General features: G+C 53.6%; 1 protein-coding gene across 5 annotated transcripts in view; it reads left to right on the top strand.

The window, feature by feature from the left end:
* The window catches only part of PLXNA2 (plexin A2), a 451,101-nt gene that overhangs the window by 425,798 nt on the left and 8,856 nt on the right, over positions 1 to 16,447 (top strand). For all 5 annotated transcript variants that reach the window (XM_066983022.1, XM_066983021.1, XM_066983023.1 and 2 more), the window contains 9 exons: positions 179 to 321; positions 1,656 to 1,924; positions 6,589 to 6,655; positions 7,361 to 7,507; positions 7,846 to 8,005; positions 8,172 to 8,275; positions 12,534 to 12,633; positions 14,693 to 14,883; positions 15,435 to 15,604. In XM_066983022.1, the coding sequence (XP_066839123.1) occupies positions 179 to 321; positions 1,656 to 1,924; positions 6,589 to 6,655; positions 7,361 to 7,507; positions 7,846 to 8,005; positions 8,172 to 8,275; positions 12,534 to 12,633; positions 14,693 to 14,883; positions 15,435 to 15,604 (1,351 nt within the window). The remainder of the gene's footprint in view (positions 1 to 178; positions 322 to 1,655; positions 1,925 to 6,588; positions 6,656 to 7,360; positions 7,508 to 7,845; positions 8,006 to 8,171; positions 8,276 to 12,533; positions 12,634 to 14,692; positions 14,884 to 15,434; positions 15,605 to 16,447) is intronic.

The raw sequence follows: 16,447 nt of genomic DNA, 5'->3' as shown, positions 1-16,447 counted from the left end.
GCTCTCGGCTGCTGAGGGCGATTCTCCGAGGGTGAGGGTCTGCCTGAGCTACTGGCAAGGTCTGCTCGCTGCCCACTGCTGCTGTGGGGGCAGGCAGCCCTCCCCGAGCCTCTGCCCCGCAGCCTCGGCTCCCCGAGCTTGTGTCTGACCGTGCTGCTCTTTGTGTTCTCCCCAACAGCCTTTGCAGAGCTGCAGACAGACATCAACGAGTTAACCAGCGACCTGGATCGCTCCGGCATCCCCTACCTCGACTATCGGACGTATGCCATGCGGGTCCTTTTCCCTGGCATCGAGGACCATCCCGTCCTGCGGGAGCTGGAGGTAACGGACGGGCAGTGCCCTCCACGCCGAGTCTTGGTAGAGGCCCTGGAGTTATTAGCAGGCTGAACCCCAAGCTGATTTTAACGAAGAACCTGGTGCTGTATCACCATCTCACGCTGCTTGCTTCCTCTTTCCCAGTGCTGTTTTAGTTTCCTTTTCTCGGTTTGTATATTGCTGTAGGCCAGCAGCAAAGCAGGCCAGGAAATTCCTGGTGTCCTTCAAAGCGCTCCTTCCCCAGAGCCGCCTCCTGCTGCTGTTCGCAGCGTGCCCACAGGAGGGCAAGCGCCTGGCCGGCCTCTGGCTGTGCCGTCAGCACCTTGCTCCTCTCTTGAAGGGCTTTACTGAGGTGCCTGAGTGCTCAGTGCGCTCACACGAGGGCTAATTAATATTTGTGCATCAGATTAGATTCCTTCCCAGCGTGGAGCAGTTGCTGCCATCGAGCCGGCATCCCCAGCCGCGCTCCCGCACACCGAGTGTCCCGGTCCCACACGTTTCCTTTGCTGCTTCGGTCGCCAAATAAGCTGATGAGCTAGCAAACAAGTATGAATGCTTCTTATTTGTTTTGCTCATGAAAAACAGAACTGCAGAAGTGATAAATGTGTTGCCAATTACACAGTTGCTTAATTACGTAACGTCAGTAAAACCAATACATAAGTCTCCAAGATGTTTGGTAAAGAGTTGCTTAACGCTGTTCATCATTTCCATTCGTAATGAATTACTCCAGTCTGGAGCTGGCTGAAAGCCTCAATTAATTTTTTATACTTGTCCCATAATAAAGCAATAGTCTAAATTGGTATTTAATTTACTTATAAGGGTGTCACTTTTTGTGCAGAACAAGCAAAATCGTACATCATTTATAGGGCCGTTAGCCTCAAAGCAGCAGCTTTATGGCAGGCAGAGTGCTCGGAGCAGCGATGAAGATGTGCTGGAGTGCTCGGGGAGCACAGGAAGGGCGATGTTAGCACTGGATAACCGTGCAGACCACATTTGGGGTGCTGAGAGGCAGAGGTGGGGTGTTTCTCATGCGCCCAGGGCTAAACCAGCCACACGACCCCCGGTCCCCATGGCAGCACCAGCGGGGCTGTGGGGCACGGAGTGGTGTCCCTGTGGCAATGTTTGCTCCATCCTGGGCAGGAACAGCGGCATCAGCTCTGCTGTCATCACCCTGCTCTTGGGGGATGCTGCTGGTCCCCATGCCTTGATCTGAAACTAATGGGCTCCGTTGTCCTGTGCCAGTCTTGTGGTGGACCACGGTTGGAAAACTCAGGGCCGTGCTGTGCACGTGGTCCCCTCCGGTCCCTTGCCCTCCTGATGGGTGCTCTCCTCCACCGCAGGTCCAAGGAAACGGGCAGCAGAGCGTGGAGAAGGCGCTGAAGCTCTTTGCCCAGCTGATCAACAACAAAGTCTTCCTGCTCACCTTCATCCGGACGCTGGAGCTGCAGCGCAGCTTCTCCATGCGCGACCGCGGCAACGTGGCCTCGCTCATCATGACGGGGCTGCAGGGCAGGCTGGAGTACGCCACCGACGTGCTGAAGCAGCTGCTCTCCGACCTCATCGAGAAGAACCTGGAGAACAAGAACCACCCCAAGCTGCTGCTGCGCAGGTAGCGCGGGGCCGGAGGGGATGGGGCTGTGGGAGGGCGGCGCGGCACAGGGCACCCCGAGCTCTGCCCGGGGTTTTCGCTCCCACTGCTGGCCCCGTTGGATGTGGGGCTGTCCCATCATGGCAGGGAGCTGAGGGGCACAAAAAGTGGGGCTTGCTGTCACCACCACGCCAAGCAGCACCCTGTGCATGCAGGCAGGAGGAGGAGGAGGCAGCTCTTTGTCTGGAGGGATCGAGATGCAGCATCTGCAGCCTTTGCACCAGGCTTCAGGTTTTTAAGGACGAGAGCCTGCTTTGTTAGGTGTCTGTGCGGTTCTGAGGGCTCCTGTCTCCCATCAGCCGGGGTGTTCTCATTGTGAGCAGATCATTAAAAACCTGGTTGGAAGAACAAACCCATCAGGTCAGCAGTGCTGGGTATTGTCCCTGTGCCTCCAGGGAAAGGCAGGCTGTCCCGGCTGTGTGTCCCCACCTCTCCTCTGCAGCCCAGGCACCTCCGTGACCCTCACCCTGTGTCTTTTTTTTTATTATTTTTAAATAAAAAGGGGGGTTTATCCTCCCAGCTCCAAGGTTGGGTGCAGCAGGGACGTTTGTGTTTCACAGCTGGGGAAAGGAGCTCGAGCACGGGTTAGGCAACTAACCCGAGGTCATGCAGGGAAATGTCAGAAAGAAAAGAGGAAAAAGGCTTTATAAATATAGGCTGGATGAGCCTATAGGCTAGGCCGTGAGAAGGCAGCTCCCTGTTCTCTGTGTCATGAGCTGCTGCCATCCCGTGTCCTGCTGGATCCTGTCCATGCTGCCGACTGCAGCTCCTCTGGCATCTTGCTGGGGCGGGCAGCCGAGGGGAAGGGAAGGATTTCGCAGCTCCAGGAAAATTTCAGGGATTCCTCCAGCCATAATGAATATGCTTGACAGGAAATTGCTTTAAATCTGGCTGTGTTTGCGGAGGCAATAACTCATCTCAGAGAAAGAAGCCGTCTTAATTTCCCCCGTGGTTTGACGAGTCGCTGGGAAGGCGCCTTCTGCCTCAGCCTGCGGTAATGACTCTGCCGTGCTCCAGGAGCACGAGGCTGGCGATCAGAGCCCTGCCCGCTCTGGCTGGCGAGGCAGCGTGCCATGACCGGCCAGAGCTCGTGTGCGGCGTTCTCCTTGTGCTGGGAGGTCAGAGGCCAGGAACAATGACAGACACAGCTCTGATGTGAGAAGGGTTCGGGTCTGGTGTCCCAGAACCACCCAGGAGATGAGTTGAGCCAGGAGCAAATGTTCTGCTGCTTTAAAATGGGTGAGAGGAGGAGAAGCCAGGCTTGATGCGGTGGTGGCGTTGGCAGTGTGGTGCCAGCAGGAGCCCATGGGGGCAGAGCTGGGCACACACCGCCCATGGAGCGGCCCTGCGGGGACAGCCCCGTGCTGCTGCTTGTCTGCTGCGAGCACTGGTGTCAAGTGGGTTCTGAGTGTCGGAGATTACAAGTGGGCTCTGAAGGGAGGTGTCTGCATGGGGACAGGAATCCTGCTCTGTGCCCGCTGCCGCGCAAAGTCCCCAGGGGCTTCTGGAGCACCCAGGGGATGGGGGACAGCACCCCACACTACCTGCCGCCCCGCGGCGTGCCTGCTGTGTGTGTTTACAACAGGGCTCTGCTCTATCTCCTGTCTTGGTATCACCGTGTGGTGACAAAACTCCTGTCACTTCTTTGTGAGCGGCCTCGCTGGGGCATTTCATCCATGACACTCTTCCCCGTGACACCGAGCTCCCGGTGCCAGCCAGGCGAGCTGGGCTGCTGGAGGAGCTGCGGTCGTGCTCCCCGCTCCTGCTGGCGGGTGGCACGCACACACACACACACACACAGACACACACACACAGACACACACAGACACACACACACACACACCCCTCCCTCTGTGCGTCTGCACACCCAGCCCTACACGCACCCGCTGCTCCAAAAGATCATCCGTGGCCCAGGGCGAGAGCAGAGCAGTAAATCAGCAGCCATCTCCCTGCTACGCTGGAGCCAGTTCTTGTTCTAGAAATGATGGCATGGTCTGCTGTTTCAATTAGGACTTGTGGGGTGAGGGCTGAGCTGCTCCATGCCCCGCTCTGCCCAGCCTCTGCGCCCGCAGCACAGCCCCCGCGGGGCACCACGTCCCGTGCCCGCCCGACCCCGGTGCCGAGGTTTGTGGTTTTCAGCAGGTACGTGGGATGCAGGCACTCAGCCCTTACCGACCAACTGGCTGTGGGACTGAGACAGCAGACCCCAGGTGGTGAAAATCGCGGTCCTGTTTGGCTGCCTCGTGATGACAGCAGCAGCAGGACCCCCGCTCTCATGCTGCGAGTGCCCCTTCCCCACAGCAGCAGCAGGGACAGGACCCAGCAAAGTGCTGCTGTTGCCTTTTGCTCCGAGTTGGTCGTGAGTGAAGAGCCACGGAGTGAGACGCTGCTTATTTTTATTTTTTTGAGCTCTCTGGTGGCAGCAGTCGCTAATCAGCGCTCCGTTCTTCCTCTCTTTCTTCTTTGTTTTTCCCCTCTCTTTCCTCCGCTGCTGCCCCTTGGGGGAGACAGCAAAAAAGCTGATATTAAATCAAATAGCTGCTGTGGTTCCTGGCACAGAGAGCAGGCAGCGGTTGGGAGACCTAGATAAAGCAGGGAAAATTAATAAAATACATATTTATTTTGGGGTTCTCTCAGCTCCTTTTGTTTAGTTTTGTTTCATTCCCAGTGCCTCAGCGGGTCAGGGGAGCAGCCCAGCCTTTGGATGCTGGCATCGGACCCCTGCGTGGAAAGTCCTCGCCAGAGCGTGCTTTGCCCTTGTTCTGTGGTCAGTCTGAGATGGGCTTTCTCCAAGCCTAGGGATTGTCCCCTGCCGTGTTAATCTTCAGGAGCTTATATTTTATTTTTAGAGGCAGATTCAAATGGCGTTGCAGGCAGCAGCCCGGCCGCAGCGTGCAGGCGGTGCCTGCTGGGGCGGCGGCACAAAGCTCGGCAGCCCCCTGCCCGCTGTGCAGGGCAGAGGTGGCTCCTGCCAGGGGCTGGGGACAGCCCCCCCCGGGGTCCTGCTCAGGCCGAAAAGTCTTGCTGTGCCACGGGAGGCCAGGGGCAGTAAGAACAGGGGACGTGTTTGCAAGGAGCCTGCTGCGGCCAGCAGCGCTGAAGGCTCTGAGCAGCCCCTCTCCTCAGCTGGCACAGGACAGTGATGATTAATTTCTTAACTGGTGGCAGTCCCTGGAGCTGTTGCACTGCAAAAGTCTCTCAATGTCGAGGTGAGAGTGAGATTCAGCACTTGAAGGTGAGGAGAAGTGGGACTGGAGAGCTTTGGAGCTGCTTCCTTCTTTGCTGCTCCATTCAGATGATTTTTTATTTCTGACAAAGAAGCAGAAGGTAACAGCCAGCCACGGGGGTACCCCTCTCCCAGACAATATGTTTTCATTTTCTGCGTTTTTCTCCTATTCTTTAACATGGCTGTGGCACCAGCTCTTCATTTTCTGTGGCTTGTGGCTGGCTGGCGCAGCCGCGGCAGCGTGCTCGTGGTTCTCCTCCTTAACTGGGTGCTGGAAACGTTTTAAATAGGTGAACCATGCACGTGTCAGTTTGTAGGATGAGTTTTTAGGCAGTTAATCAATTCAAGCTCAAATTCTTTGGGGATCTGCAGACATTTTCACAAATTTCTGGCAGATGTTGTGATCCTGGGAGATGATAGATAACGTAACCCCCGGGTTGGGTTTTTTTATTTTTTGCAGGCTGGAGTCAGCTTTTGTTTGCTGAAATCTGTGGTTCCCGTTTATACTTGATCCGCTTGACTTTGTGATCAAACCCTGTTTTTTTCCATTAAATGCCATCATCTCCAAACACGCCGGATGCTGTATAAATACATACCGAGAAGCAGTCCCTAATTCAAGTCAACAGAGCAGCTGGGGAAGAACAGAGAAAATGGGTCAGGAGCAGGACTGGGACCGGCAGGACCCCATGCTTTGCCGTGGCTGCTGCAGCATCGCACCACCCTCGTGCAGGGCAGCCCGTGTGCTCGGCAGGCTGGGGGCACGGTGTCCCACGGGCAGTTTGCAGGAATGGCACCAGGAGCTCAGGTGTGGGCCACGAGACGTCCTGCCACCAGCACAGCCAGCCTGTCCTGTCCCAGGAAAAGGCACCGTGGCACTTTAAGGAAAGTACCCCCCCGGGCATACAGAGCCAGCATTAAAAACTATCATTAGGAGGCATTGTATTTAAATTAGAAATAATCTCAGGCACAATGTGGGGAGAGGATGCTGGGTGGGACTGGGGAGAAAGCTGCAATTTTCCTGCCATTGTCACTCTGCTGTCCCTGATTGCCAGCCACCGCTGCAAATCCCAGTGATTTACTGCGCCAGGCTGTAATTTGCACCACGTGCGAGGAGCCGAGTGTCACCAGGCTCCCCGTCACCATCAGGGCTGTGATGGGCTGTCAGCTGGGCGCATGAGGACAGTGCTGGCCGGGCTGGCCTCATCCTGCTGCCTGCCTGCACCGGGAGCCATGCCGGGCTGGCGGTGGTGCTGTGAGCCGTGCCCACTGGTGCGGGGAGCAGGAGAGAGGATGCTCGTCCGCTCCCATCTCTGGCTCTTCCCACTTCCTGAGGCTGGCTTGCGAAGGGAGACGTGGTTTGGCTTTGTCCGTAACATGCATCTCCTCCTGGCTCCCCTAGGACGGAGTCGGTGGCCGAGAAGATGCTGACGAATTGGTTCGCCTTCCTCCTCCACAAGTTCCTCAAGGTAAGGAGGGATGGAGCTGGGCCCCCACTGCTGCTCTGCCGTCCCACCCACAGGGGCTGGAGCTGGGCTTGCAGCTCCTCCGTTAGGCTCCCAGTGAAATGACACAGCAAGGCAGCTTTGGGGGAAGTTACCTGAAAATCCCTCACGCAATGGATTTTCCACTGCTTCCCTTGAGCACTGTTTAAAGGCTCTCCTTGGGAGAAGGTTTTCTGCTCTTCTGTTTGGTGTTCCCTGGTTTTGGTTGCACCTCGTGTCACCTGGCTGTATTCTCTGGAGTACCCCAAACTGTTCCCTCTTGAGGGCTTGCACCTCGTTGGTACTTAGGGGCAATTCTCACTTACACCTCCATGCCTGGGCTTTCATATTTTTTAACTTTATTTTTGGTTTCGGAAGCCCCCCCAGAATTGACTTTATGAGGATGAACGAGATCAAGATCTCAGATCCCCACTTTACAGCCATACAGACTCAGCAGAGCTCCCAAGCCAAGGACAACACACCCAACAAGCAGCGGAGCTCGCGGTTTTGGCCGCCCTCTCCAGGAGCTGCCGGGGCCTGAGCCTGGATTGCACACATGCTAGCGATTAAGGCAATGGGACCGTGCCTCTGCTGAAATCAGTCCCGTGCAAAGTCAGTCTGCGGGCCAGTGGCCCTGGAGGAGATGCACCTTCACCTCCGTGTTAGTTTTGCTGTCTGTCTCGTTGGTAGGAGTGTGCCGGGGAGCCGCTCTTCATGCTCTACTGTGCCATCAAGCAGCAGATGGAGAAGGGCCCGATCGACGCCATCACGGGGGAGGCCCGCTACTCCCTCAGCGAGGACAAACTGATCCGGCAGCAAATCGAGTACAAGACTCTGGTGAGTGATCCCTGGGGATGTTGCCATTGATTGCTCCTGTCCTCCCCACTTGGACGTGAGCCCTTCTGGCCCGTGGGCCAGTGGAGGGGGCACTGCCATGAAGCAGCGGTGTTGCCCGTGCAGGAAGGCCTCGTGCTGCCAGACCCAGGCCCGAGGCAGCAGAGTCCCTAGCTGAGCTATGTCCCAGCAGCCCGAGCTATGGTTTTGAAAGGCAGGGTTGGAGGGGAGCATTTTATCTCCCCCTGCATCGACCATTAGCTTCCCTGTAGCAAAGGGAGGACTGCTAGACTCTGGTCTGAAGCCCCTCAGAGAATGGTGTGGTTCCCCTTCCTTTCCAGATCCTGAACTGCGTGAACCCAGACAACGAGAACAGCCCAGAGATCCCTGTGAAGGTGCTGAACTGTGATACCATCACTCAGGTCAAAGAGAAGATCCTCGATGCCGTGTACAAGAATGTCCCCTACTCCCAGAGACCGAGAGCTGTTGACATGGACTTGGGTAGGAGCCCCCCGCATGCTGGAGGGGGTGGGTCGGGGGGGGGGTGTTAGCAGTGATCCTCAGTGGGTTTCGCTGCCCAGCAGTTGGGCAGATGTTGGTATCAGAGCGGATCGAAGCCCGTGGGTGCCCTTCCCCTCGCTGACTGCGTGGCTTTTGCCTCCTGCAGAGTGGCGGCAGGGCCGGATAGCGCGGGTGGTCCTGCAGGATGAAGACATCACCACCAAGATTGAAGGAGACTGGAAGCGCCTGAACACCCTGATGCATTATCAGGTGAGAAAGCAGCCCTAGCAGGTGGCTTCCAGGAAGCTGCCAGGAGGAAGGAGAAAGAAAAGCAGAAATTTAATTTTCCAAGTGTCTCGCCTACCGAGGCAGGCGGGGAGGTCACATTTGTATGATAAACCTGACTGCTTCAATGTGCTTCTGCATTAGACAGGAAAGCAACCTTGACATGGATCTTAAAGAACCTAGCAGAGGTGAAAATTGGCTAAATTAAAACCGCCAGCCGTGCTGGCGAGATAGACGGAGCTGGGAGAGGGCTGAGCTGCTGCTGCTGGAGCCGCGGGGCCGGGCGGGGATGGCATGGAGTGGGACAAGCAGGAGAGCAGCCGGGGGAGGAAGAGGAGTTTGTGCCTTCCTTCCAAGTCCCAGACCTAGTTCTGAGCCAAGTCCCAGGAGTTTTGCCACTGAAGCCACATAAAACCAAGCTAGGCAGTGAGGATGCTCTATTTTGTGTTGGCCAAGGTGAGCTAAGAAATTTTTGCCGTCCTTAGCTTTTGCAGCACGAGCACCCTGGAGAGAAGCGTGGCGGTGAGGAAGGACTGCTTAGGGTGTGCGAGGTGTCCAGAGAGGTACAGGCAGAGCTGGGGAAGTCTGAGAAAGGAATCAGAGGCTTTTCCTCCAAGGCTGGCTGCAGCAGAGGATAACTGCATTAACTGGGACCGGTAACCTAGTACTGTCCATCACTAACTACGCAGCAGTGTTCAGTATTTAATCTGGCATCCCTCCCTGTTTATACACCATCGCGAGTCCATCAGTGTGACTCACGCTGTGTAAGCTGAGCACCAGCCAGTATTGACAGGAGCCACAGCATCAGGGAGCGAGGCACAGGGTGGCATAAATATGCAAAGTGCCTGTAAAAAAGCTGCTCGAGGGTCAGCTTCCCCACGCAGCCCGAAGGATTACGCAGATCACCGTAAAATGCTGTGGGAGTCGCGCAGATGAATTGCATTGTTTTTAAAACCTCTCCTACCTGACAGTTGCAAGAGATTAACCAGCACGCAGGGAAGCAGGGAGATTTTATTGTGCCTTGATCTTTAAAAGTCATCTGAGGAAGTCACAAGTGAATTTCATGTTGCTCTGATGTGTGCTGGGTGCTAGGGGAGCAAGTATTTTCACTTCAGTGCCTGGGGGAAATCTGAGCCATAAGTTTACCCTTAAAATAAACAAAATCCTGACAGCACTCAAGACACTGCAGCTATTCCTGCCACTCGAATGTCAGTTTTGCTCTGGAACAAAGTGGAAGTTTGCTGCCAAGTATCTAAATAGGTAGCAGTTGCACATGGCTCTGGCCACAGCTCTGCACAGCCCGAATGGAGCTGTTGCAGCCATAAAAAGAAGCCAAGTTCTCCGCGCTGCAACAGAAATCTTGTCAAGGCAGGGCTTTTGCCAAAAACAAACAGCAATGATTTTTTGTATTTCTACCAGTATTTTTTTCTGTTTGGGTAATAAATGTTTTTATTTAGGTATCAGAAATACAGATGCTCCAGGACTACACAGTAAAACAAATATTTTGGGCAGAGGCACAGCTTAGAAGAGGGCATAAAATCACCTGCGCCCCAGGCGCTGCTCTCACCGCTTTAACCAGGGTTGTCGAAGCACAGAGAAAGTGCCTGGCAAAGGAGCAGGGGGGGAATTCTGCGATCTGCAGGAAGGCAGGGAAGGGAAACCATCCGTATGAAACATCTGTGGTTCAGCCATAAACATGAAGTGTAGATTTCCTCCAGCTTGTGGAGGACTGGCGAGATGATTTCTGGATTTCTATAAATATAAGATCTAGCTCTGTAAAGCTACCTCCCCCTCTCATTCAGAGCCGTCCTTATTTTCAGCCGGGTGTCTTTCTCTTTGTCACACACCTTTATCTGCCGATTTAAGCGATCTCTGTGGATTTGCAAACAGTCACTGGAGATGCCCAGCACATGATTTCCTCCGATAAAACCATGTGCATTTTGGGGAGGCACTGCTGCCTCGGAGCAAACGCTGAAGCAAGGACCAGCAGCGCCCGGTCCCCACCATCCTGCTGCTGTGCTGAGTCCTGCAGCTCCTCGGGGCTCAGCACCATGCCCTGCCCTGCCAAGCACCAAGCAGCCTTCCTCCTGCTTGCCATGCTCTGCCAGGGTCGGGGCAGTTATGCAGCCCCACACCTGCCTGTCAGATTTTGACACTATTTTGTTTTGAACATGTTTAGGATGATAAAAATACAGAATGAATACAGTATATGTCTGCAACAGTGGATAAAATGTATTTTTCATTGTAAACCTTGTCAAAAGCCAAGTTAGATTTAAAAGGAAATATTCACCTTTCTGTAATGTTTTTGAACCACGTTAGAGAATTATATGGAGAACTGCATGCCTGCTGCTTATTTCTTCATTTTTAAAATAGAAGTATAGGTTAAATAGCTGTAATGCTTTGTTAAAGTCTCTGGAGCTTTTAAACCAAGTTGTAAGGAATTGCGTTACGTTTGTGTGGTGTCCTTTCGGTTTCATGCCTATTAAACTCCACGGGAGAGTCTCACCCCGCGTGGCTTTACTCGGGGAAAACGAGGCACTGAATTCAATATCAAATGATTTACAGCGGCTCGTGCAGGGTTAACTGGGAGGCAGCAGAGCATGAATACCTGTCAGCCACTGGGAGCCTGGAAGGGCTGAGAGATTAGAAAACTATTTTAAATGAAAAATTAAAAGCAGAGAGGGAAGATTTGTGCAGAAAACGAGAGCCAGGATCTGGCGGCGGCCATGGAGCTGCTCGGGCTGTGTCCTCGCTGGCCCAGGTCACAGGGAGGTGTCGGCGCTGCCAGACCGCGGCTCCCCCCGGCCCCGTTTTCATTTTTTTTTCTCTTTAAGGTGTTTTGTGCAGCGCTTTTCCAGCTGGTAGAAGAATCAGAATATTTATAAAGTTGTAAACCAGCCAGCCAGCTTCTCAAGCGTCTCCTGGGCATTACGGAAGTGTGGCAACAGCAGAGTGAGATGGGGAAGGAATGCATCTTACATCTGATGCTAATTTGTACGCTGGTACTTTTTAGCTGACGAGAGCCGTTCGACCCAAAATTTAGAGAGTGAGAGCTCTTGGTGTGTGAGCAGTTTCTAACGCCTCTCGCCCAGGTCTGTGTGGCTCCGGTGAAGCTGCAGAACCCAGCGCCAGCGCTCAGCTTCGCCCGTCGTGAAACTGAGCTGAAGTGGCAGCTAATAACAGCCTAGGAAAATAATATCACCGCTGATCGCTTCTTCCATTGACTTAATAAATTGGATGAAGTGAGGCAGGAGCAGAGGAGGAAATAACAGAGGTGTTTGAAGTGTTTTGCTTCGGAATATCTCACTTTTGTGCTGTGAAACACAAGTGCTATTATTTCGACTATCGCTAGCAATAATAACAACTCACATTTGCATGAAACCTTTCATCTTAGCGGACCGCAGAGCCTGGAAGGGAGCGAGCTGCCTGTGCGGCTCCGTGCTGTGTGTGCTGGTGCTGAGGGAGGTGCTGGATGCGGGTCGCAGCCCCCCAGCAGCTCCTGTCCCCTCGGGACACCGCAGCACAGAGGTCACAGCCAAAAGGCCCCTGGCAACCTGTGGATCCCTAATTATCATAAATAAGCTAAAAAACATCCAGTGCCTATTAGATTTATAGGGAGGGTAAAATTAAACATGGCTACTAAAGTCTGCTATAACAAAACCTTGTTAGCACTAATGTTCATTTATAGTTTGACTTCCCAGCATTTAATTCCTTCTCTGGTGCAGCAGAGGGACAGACAATTTAATACCCTTGAAAGATGGCTTTATGACGTGCCAGGCTGTAAATCAAACTTTTAAAGTTCATAAAAATTGTTAAAATAAAAAATGGTTTAATAGGAATGTTTTATGGTCCATAACGTTATTATAGCTGTTTTATTCCCTCTGCATTGTTACTTTAATTGGATCACAACAATTCTTGAGATTCTCATTTTTATTGGATAAAATGTAATCTTAAATCAGAGCAACCCAAACCATCTTCAATATGTCTTTTGATTTACACTCCTTTCCTTCAGTCCCTTGCCATTAAGCTGCTCCTGACCCAGCGCAGAGCTCGGCTGGGTGAGGAGCACCTCTCCCCTTGGGAAGGCCAAGGGCTCTTCCCCCCTGACCGAGGACCCAAGCACCAGGTCATCGGCTCCTTGCCAAGCTTGGGCCCTGAGGATTTCTCTTGGCTGCATTTGCAGATAAGCACCCAGTGCAGAAAGCAGCTCTTGCTGATGTCTCCCCCTCTGTCTCCTCCCCAGGTATCGGACCGCTCGGTCGTGGCTCTTGTTCCCAAGCAGACCTCCTCGTACAACATTCCTGCCTCTGCCAGTATATCCCGCACGTCCATTAGCAGATACGGTAAGAAGCAGCCGCGTGCTGGGGGGTGAAGACTCGCAGGAGGCGGCCGGGTGCTGCTCTGCCACTGAAAGCTGTGGGGCCAGCTCGTGTCCTGATTGAGGATGTATCTGGGTGAGCTGGGATTGAAGCTGCCTTTGTTGTAGGAGGGCAGCACCTGAAGGGAATTAGGTGGAAAAAAGCAGCAGCTTCCACCAGATGACCACGGCACGTTGTCTAAAATGACATTACGTTCACGTGCCAAACAGAAAAGGGTGCTTGGCTACTGATTTTTTGCAAAGGCTTTTGCGTCTGTGAGCTGAACAGCAAAAAGACCTGAGAGGTGGGAAGAGGAAATGCCATGCACCGCGTGAGCAGCCTTTGGGAATGGGGGTCTGGAAAGGGCCAGGGAAAGGCTTTTGGCTCGGCGGGGCCAGGTGCTGCAAGGCACCTCCTGGCTGCTGCTGCAGGAAAGCAGCCTTGTGCACCCCATGGGAGCAGGGCTGCACGAGAACAACCCAACTCCTTCATCCGTTTCTCCTCTAAGTGGAGGATCCTGGATTCTTAGCTAATGGGTCAAAAACGGGTAACAGCGCTCTTAACTCGGCGTGCCAGGATTCACACACCTGGGAATTCGGTATTTGCATAATAGCACCGCTAGGCACTTTGCAGATGGTCCCTAAAGGCTCCCCAGCCTGAATAAATGAGCCCGTTAGGTGCCAGGTGTGCATTTATAGCACTAAATCCACAATCAGAGTAATCATATACTTCCATAAAAGGCAGCAGTGGCAAAATCTCTAGTGCACTGATCTTTCATTATCTTCCGTTGTACGGAGTGTTTTACAGACGAGAGGGCTCCTGACAGACCCCTCTCCTCTTGCTCGTAGCTCCCAAAGCAATTCTTCCCGAGGAGCCCTCCTTGTGGCAGGATTCCTTAGGTAAAAGCCACGCCGGGCTCTGTGGATGGGAGAAAAGGCATTTCTTGCTGTGCCTCTGCCCTTCAGGTGAAGGAAAAGCCGAGCCCAGGCAACACAACAGGGGTCTTCAGTGCTCATTGATCTATGCCAGATGCAAAAGCCTTTGCGAACCACCAGTATGAATCATCGCTCACGTTAAGATTAATACTTTTAATTGTGCCGACAGAATTTCAATGAGATACTTATTTACTTTCCCCATGATATATCAGTACAGAGCTATGCTTAAAAATAGAATTAGTAGATGCTTTCCTAGCCATCCCCCTGTCTGTCTCCTTAATTATATCAGTTGGAGTACTCATTTATCTAAGCCCTAATCAGGGATGAAAATCTAGCTAGTTTTGTAATGACTTGCGTACTTCCCTCGGCTGATTTATGATTGATCTCCTTCCTCTTGCTGAGAAGGGTGAGAAGCGAATCGGAAGGCTAATTTTGAGAAAACACATGAGGTTCCTGGAGAACAAAGAAACATAGTGAGGGGAAGAAAATGAGCAAGGCACGCTAGGTGTTGGCTTCTCTGAGCCATGTTTTGGCTTGAAGAGGCCGTGGATGGGATCCAGGGCACGCGTTGCTTGGGAAGTTAAATATATCTCGTGTCCCCACATGGTGTCTGTGCAATTGGAAGAACCCTTTGGCTCCTGCACTTGGAGCTCCTTTTGCCCGCTGGGCAGCAGGGCTGGCAGCTTGTTATTATTTACGTACACTGGTACGGGGACTGGGATGGTGCAGGTGTTGGGGCACCGGGTTGATGTGCGTGAGCTGGGGCGCACGGAGGTGTCCTGCAGGGACCTGTTGTGCCGCGGTCATGTAAGTGAAGGGTGTGAATGAAGAGGGAGAGGTCCCCCATCTGAGTGCAAAAAGGGAAAGGCTCAAGGCTGGGGGCTCTGTGTTGGGTGAAGACCAAGGTGTATCATTTCTAAGTACGCGGTCTGTTTCGGCACACGCTTCCATTTTGTGGGTGTCTGTGTGGTGTTGCATTCCACTGCCCTGCAAAAAAATCAGAGCAGATGATTTGGGCATGAACGAGCACAGTGGCATCACCGAGACGAGGCAGGGAAATGAAAGGAGACGTTCTCTGAATGTGGCTGACCTCTCCTCCCACTGCTCAGACTCCACCTTCAGGTACACCGGCAGCCCCGACAGCCTGCGCTCCCGGGCCCCCATGATCACCCCGGACCTGGAGAGCGGCGTCAAAGTCTGGCATTTGGTCAAAAACCACGACCATGGAGACCAGAAGGAAGGGGACCGGGGCAGCAAGATGGTGTCTGAGATCTACCTGACCAGGCTACTAGCTACTAAGGTAACTGCCGTGTGCTAAATTTGCTTGGGAAACACACGGGCAGGTCTGTCCAGGCCCTTGTGAGGGTGCTGTGCAGTCACTAGTGATGCTCAGCACCAAGGTGGGGACTGTCCCTGTAATGCCCCAGGGGTTGGGTGGCTCCTGGAGCAGCAACAGAAATAGACTCATGCTCACCATGATTGCTGCATAGTTCCTTCTTCTATATGGTATTAAAACATGAAGGGTTTTATGGACAGCAGTACCTGTAGATACTTAACTGTTTGGGGTTTTTTTTGCAATAATTTTCCTTCATTTCATTATGTTCATCACTGTGGATGACATAGATATGAGTTTGAAAGCAAAGGAATTGTTTTCTGCTAGAAATAGAGAGGAAGCACAGCCCTGGGTAGCTGCAGCCCCCAGTCCTCCTGCAGCACGGGCAGTGTTTGCAAAGCTCCTGACCTTGCTTGTTCCTGCGGGACCTGGGATCTGTGGCTGCACTTCGTGGGGCTGTGCAGAGCGCACGTGTACCTCCATCCCTCCTTCACCTTGCTGGCTGCTGCTCCCTTTAGGGTACGCTGCAGAAATTTGTGGACGACTTGTTTGAGACGCTGTTCAGCACCGTGCACCGCGGCAGCGCGCTCCCGCTGGCCATCAAGTACATGTTCGATTTCCTGGATGAGCAAGCAGATAAGCACGGCATCCACGACACAGATGTGCGGCACACGTGGAAGAGCAACTGGTGAGAACGGAGAGGGGGCGGAAGGGCGGCTGGAGCTGGGGAAAAAAATCAGAGATGGGGGAGAGCTGCAGGAAGGGCTGGGGGCAACCCAGCTCCATAGCCCCAGGACGTGGAATGTAGCATGGAGCCATGCTCACGCTTTGCCCCGCTCTGCTGCGCCGGTGCCCCCTGCTGATGGGGCAGTGGGTGTTGATCCAGGATCCCGCCCCCACCCCGTGCACACACAGGTGGAAACCCCAGTGCTGTGCTAAACCCCGAGACCGTCTCCAAGCCTGCTGCACAGGTCAGGGCTGCCCGCACCGATGACGTTGGTGATGGTGGGGTGTGCAGAGCCGGCCCGCAAGGGGGCTCTGGGGGTCCCTGCCCCAGCTTGGGGCAGCTGCAGGAGCAGGGGGCAGGAGCAGGGGGCAGGAGGGGGTCAGCCCCACACGCAGCCCCTGCCGACAGCAGCGAGGGCTCAGCCTTCTCCAAACAATGGAGCTATTACATCTCTGCCTCTGCCGTTATTTTAGGATTAAAAGCTCTGTGGGTTAGAAATTTACCTCTGCGAGAGGGAGGAAAAAAAGCACAACAAATGGCTGCTCCCTGAAGATTTTGTATTTTCCCCCAAGTCCCGCGTGGTTTTAAAAGCCTCTAATCACCACGTCTGCAAAAGCTGGATTCCCCGCTAAGGCAGTGGGAAGCTAAAAACAATTTATTGAAAGCCTTAGAAGAAGGAGTTATTAGGATAAAAAACGCTTGAATCACAAGTAGAGGTGAGACTTCTTAAAGCAGTAAAAAAGAAAGCGCCGAGCGGCGGAGGTTCCTGTGCCAGGGCCATCGGGCTGCACAAACCCCGGTCCT

This window comes from Anser cygnoides, chromosome 25, assembly GCF_040182565.1.
Source record: "Anser cygnoides isolate HZ-2024a breed goose chromosome 25, Taihu_goose_T2T_genome, whole genome shotgun sequence".
NCBI lineage: Eukaryota > Metazoa > Chordata > Aves > Anseriformes > Anatidae > Anser > Anser cygnoides.
The sequence above is the reverse complement of the archived record's forward strand: the minus strand, read 5'-3'. Positions and strand labels throughout refer to the sequence as shown.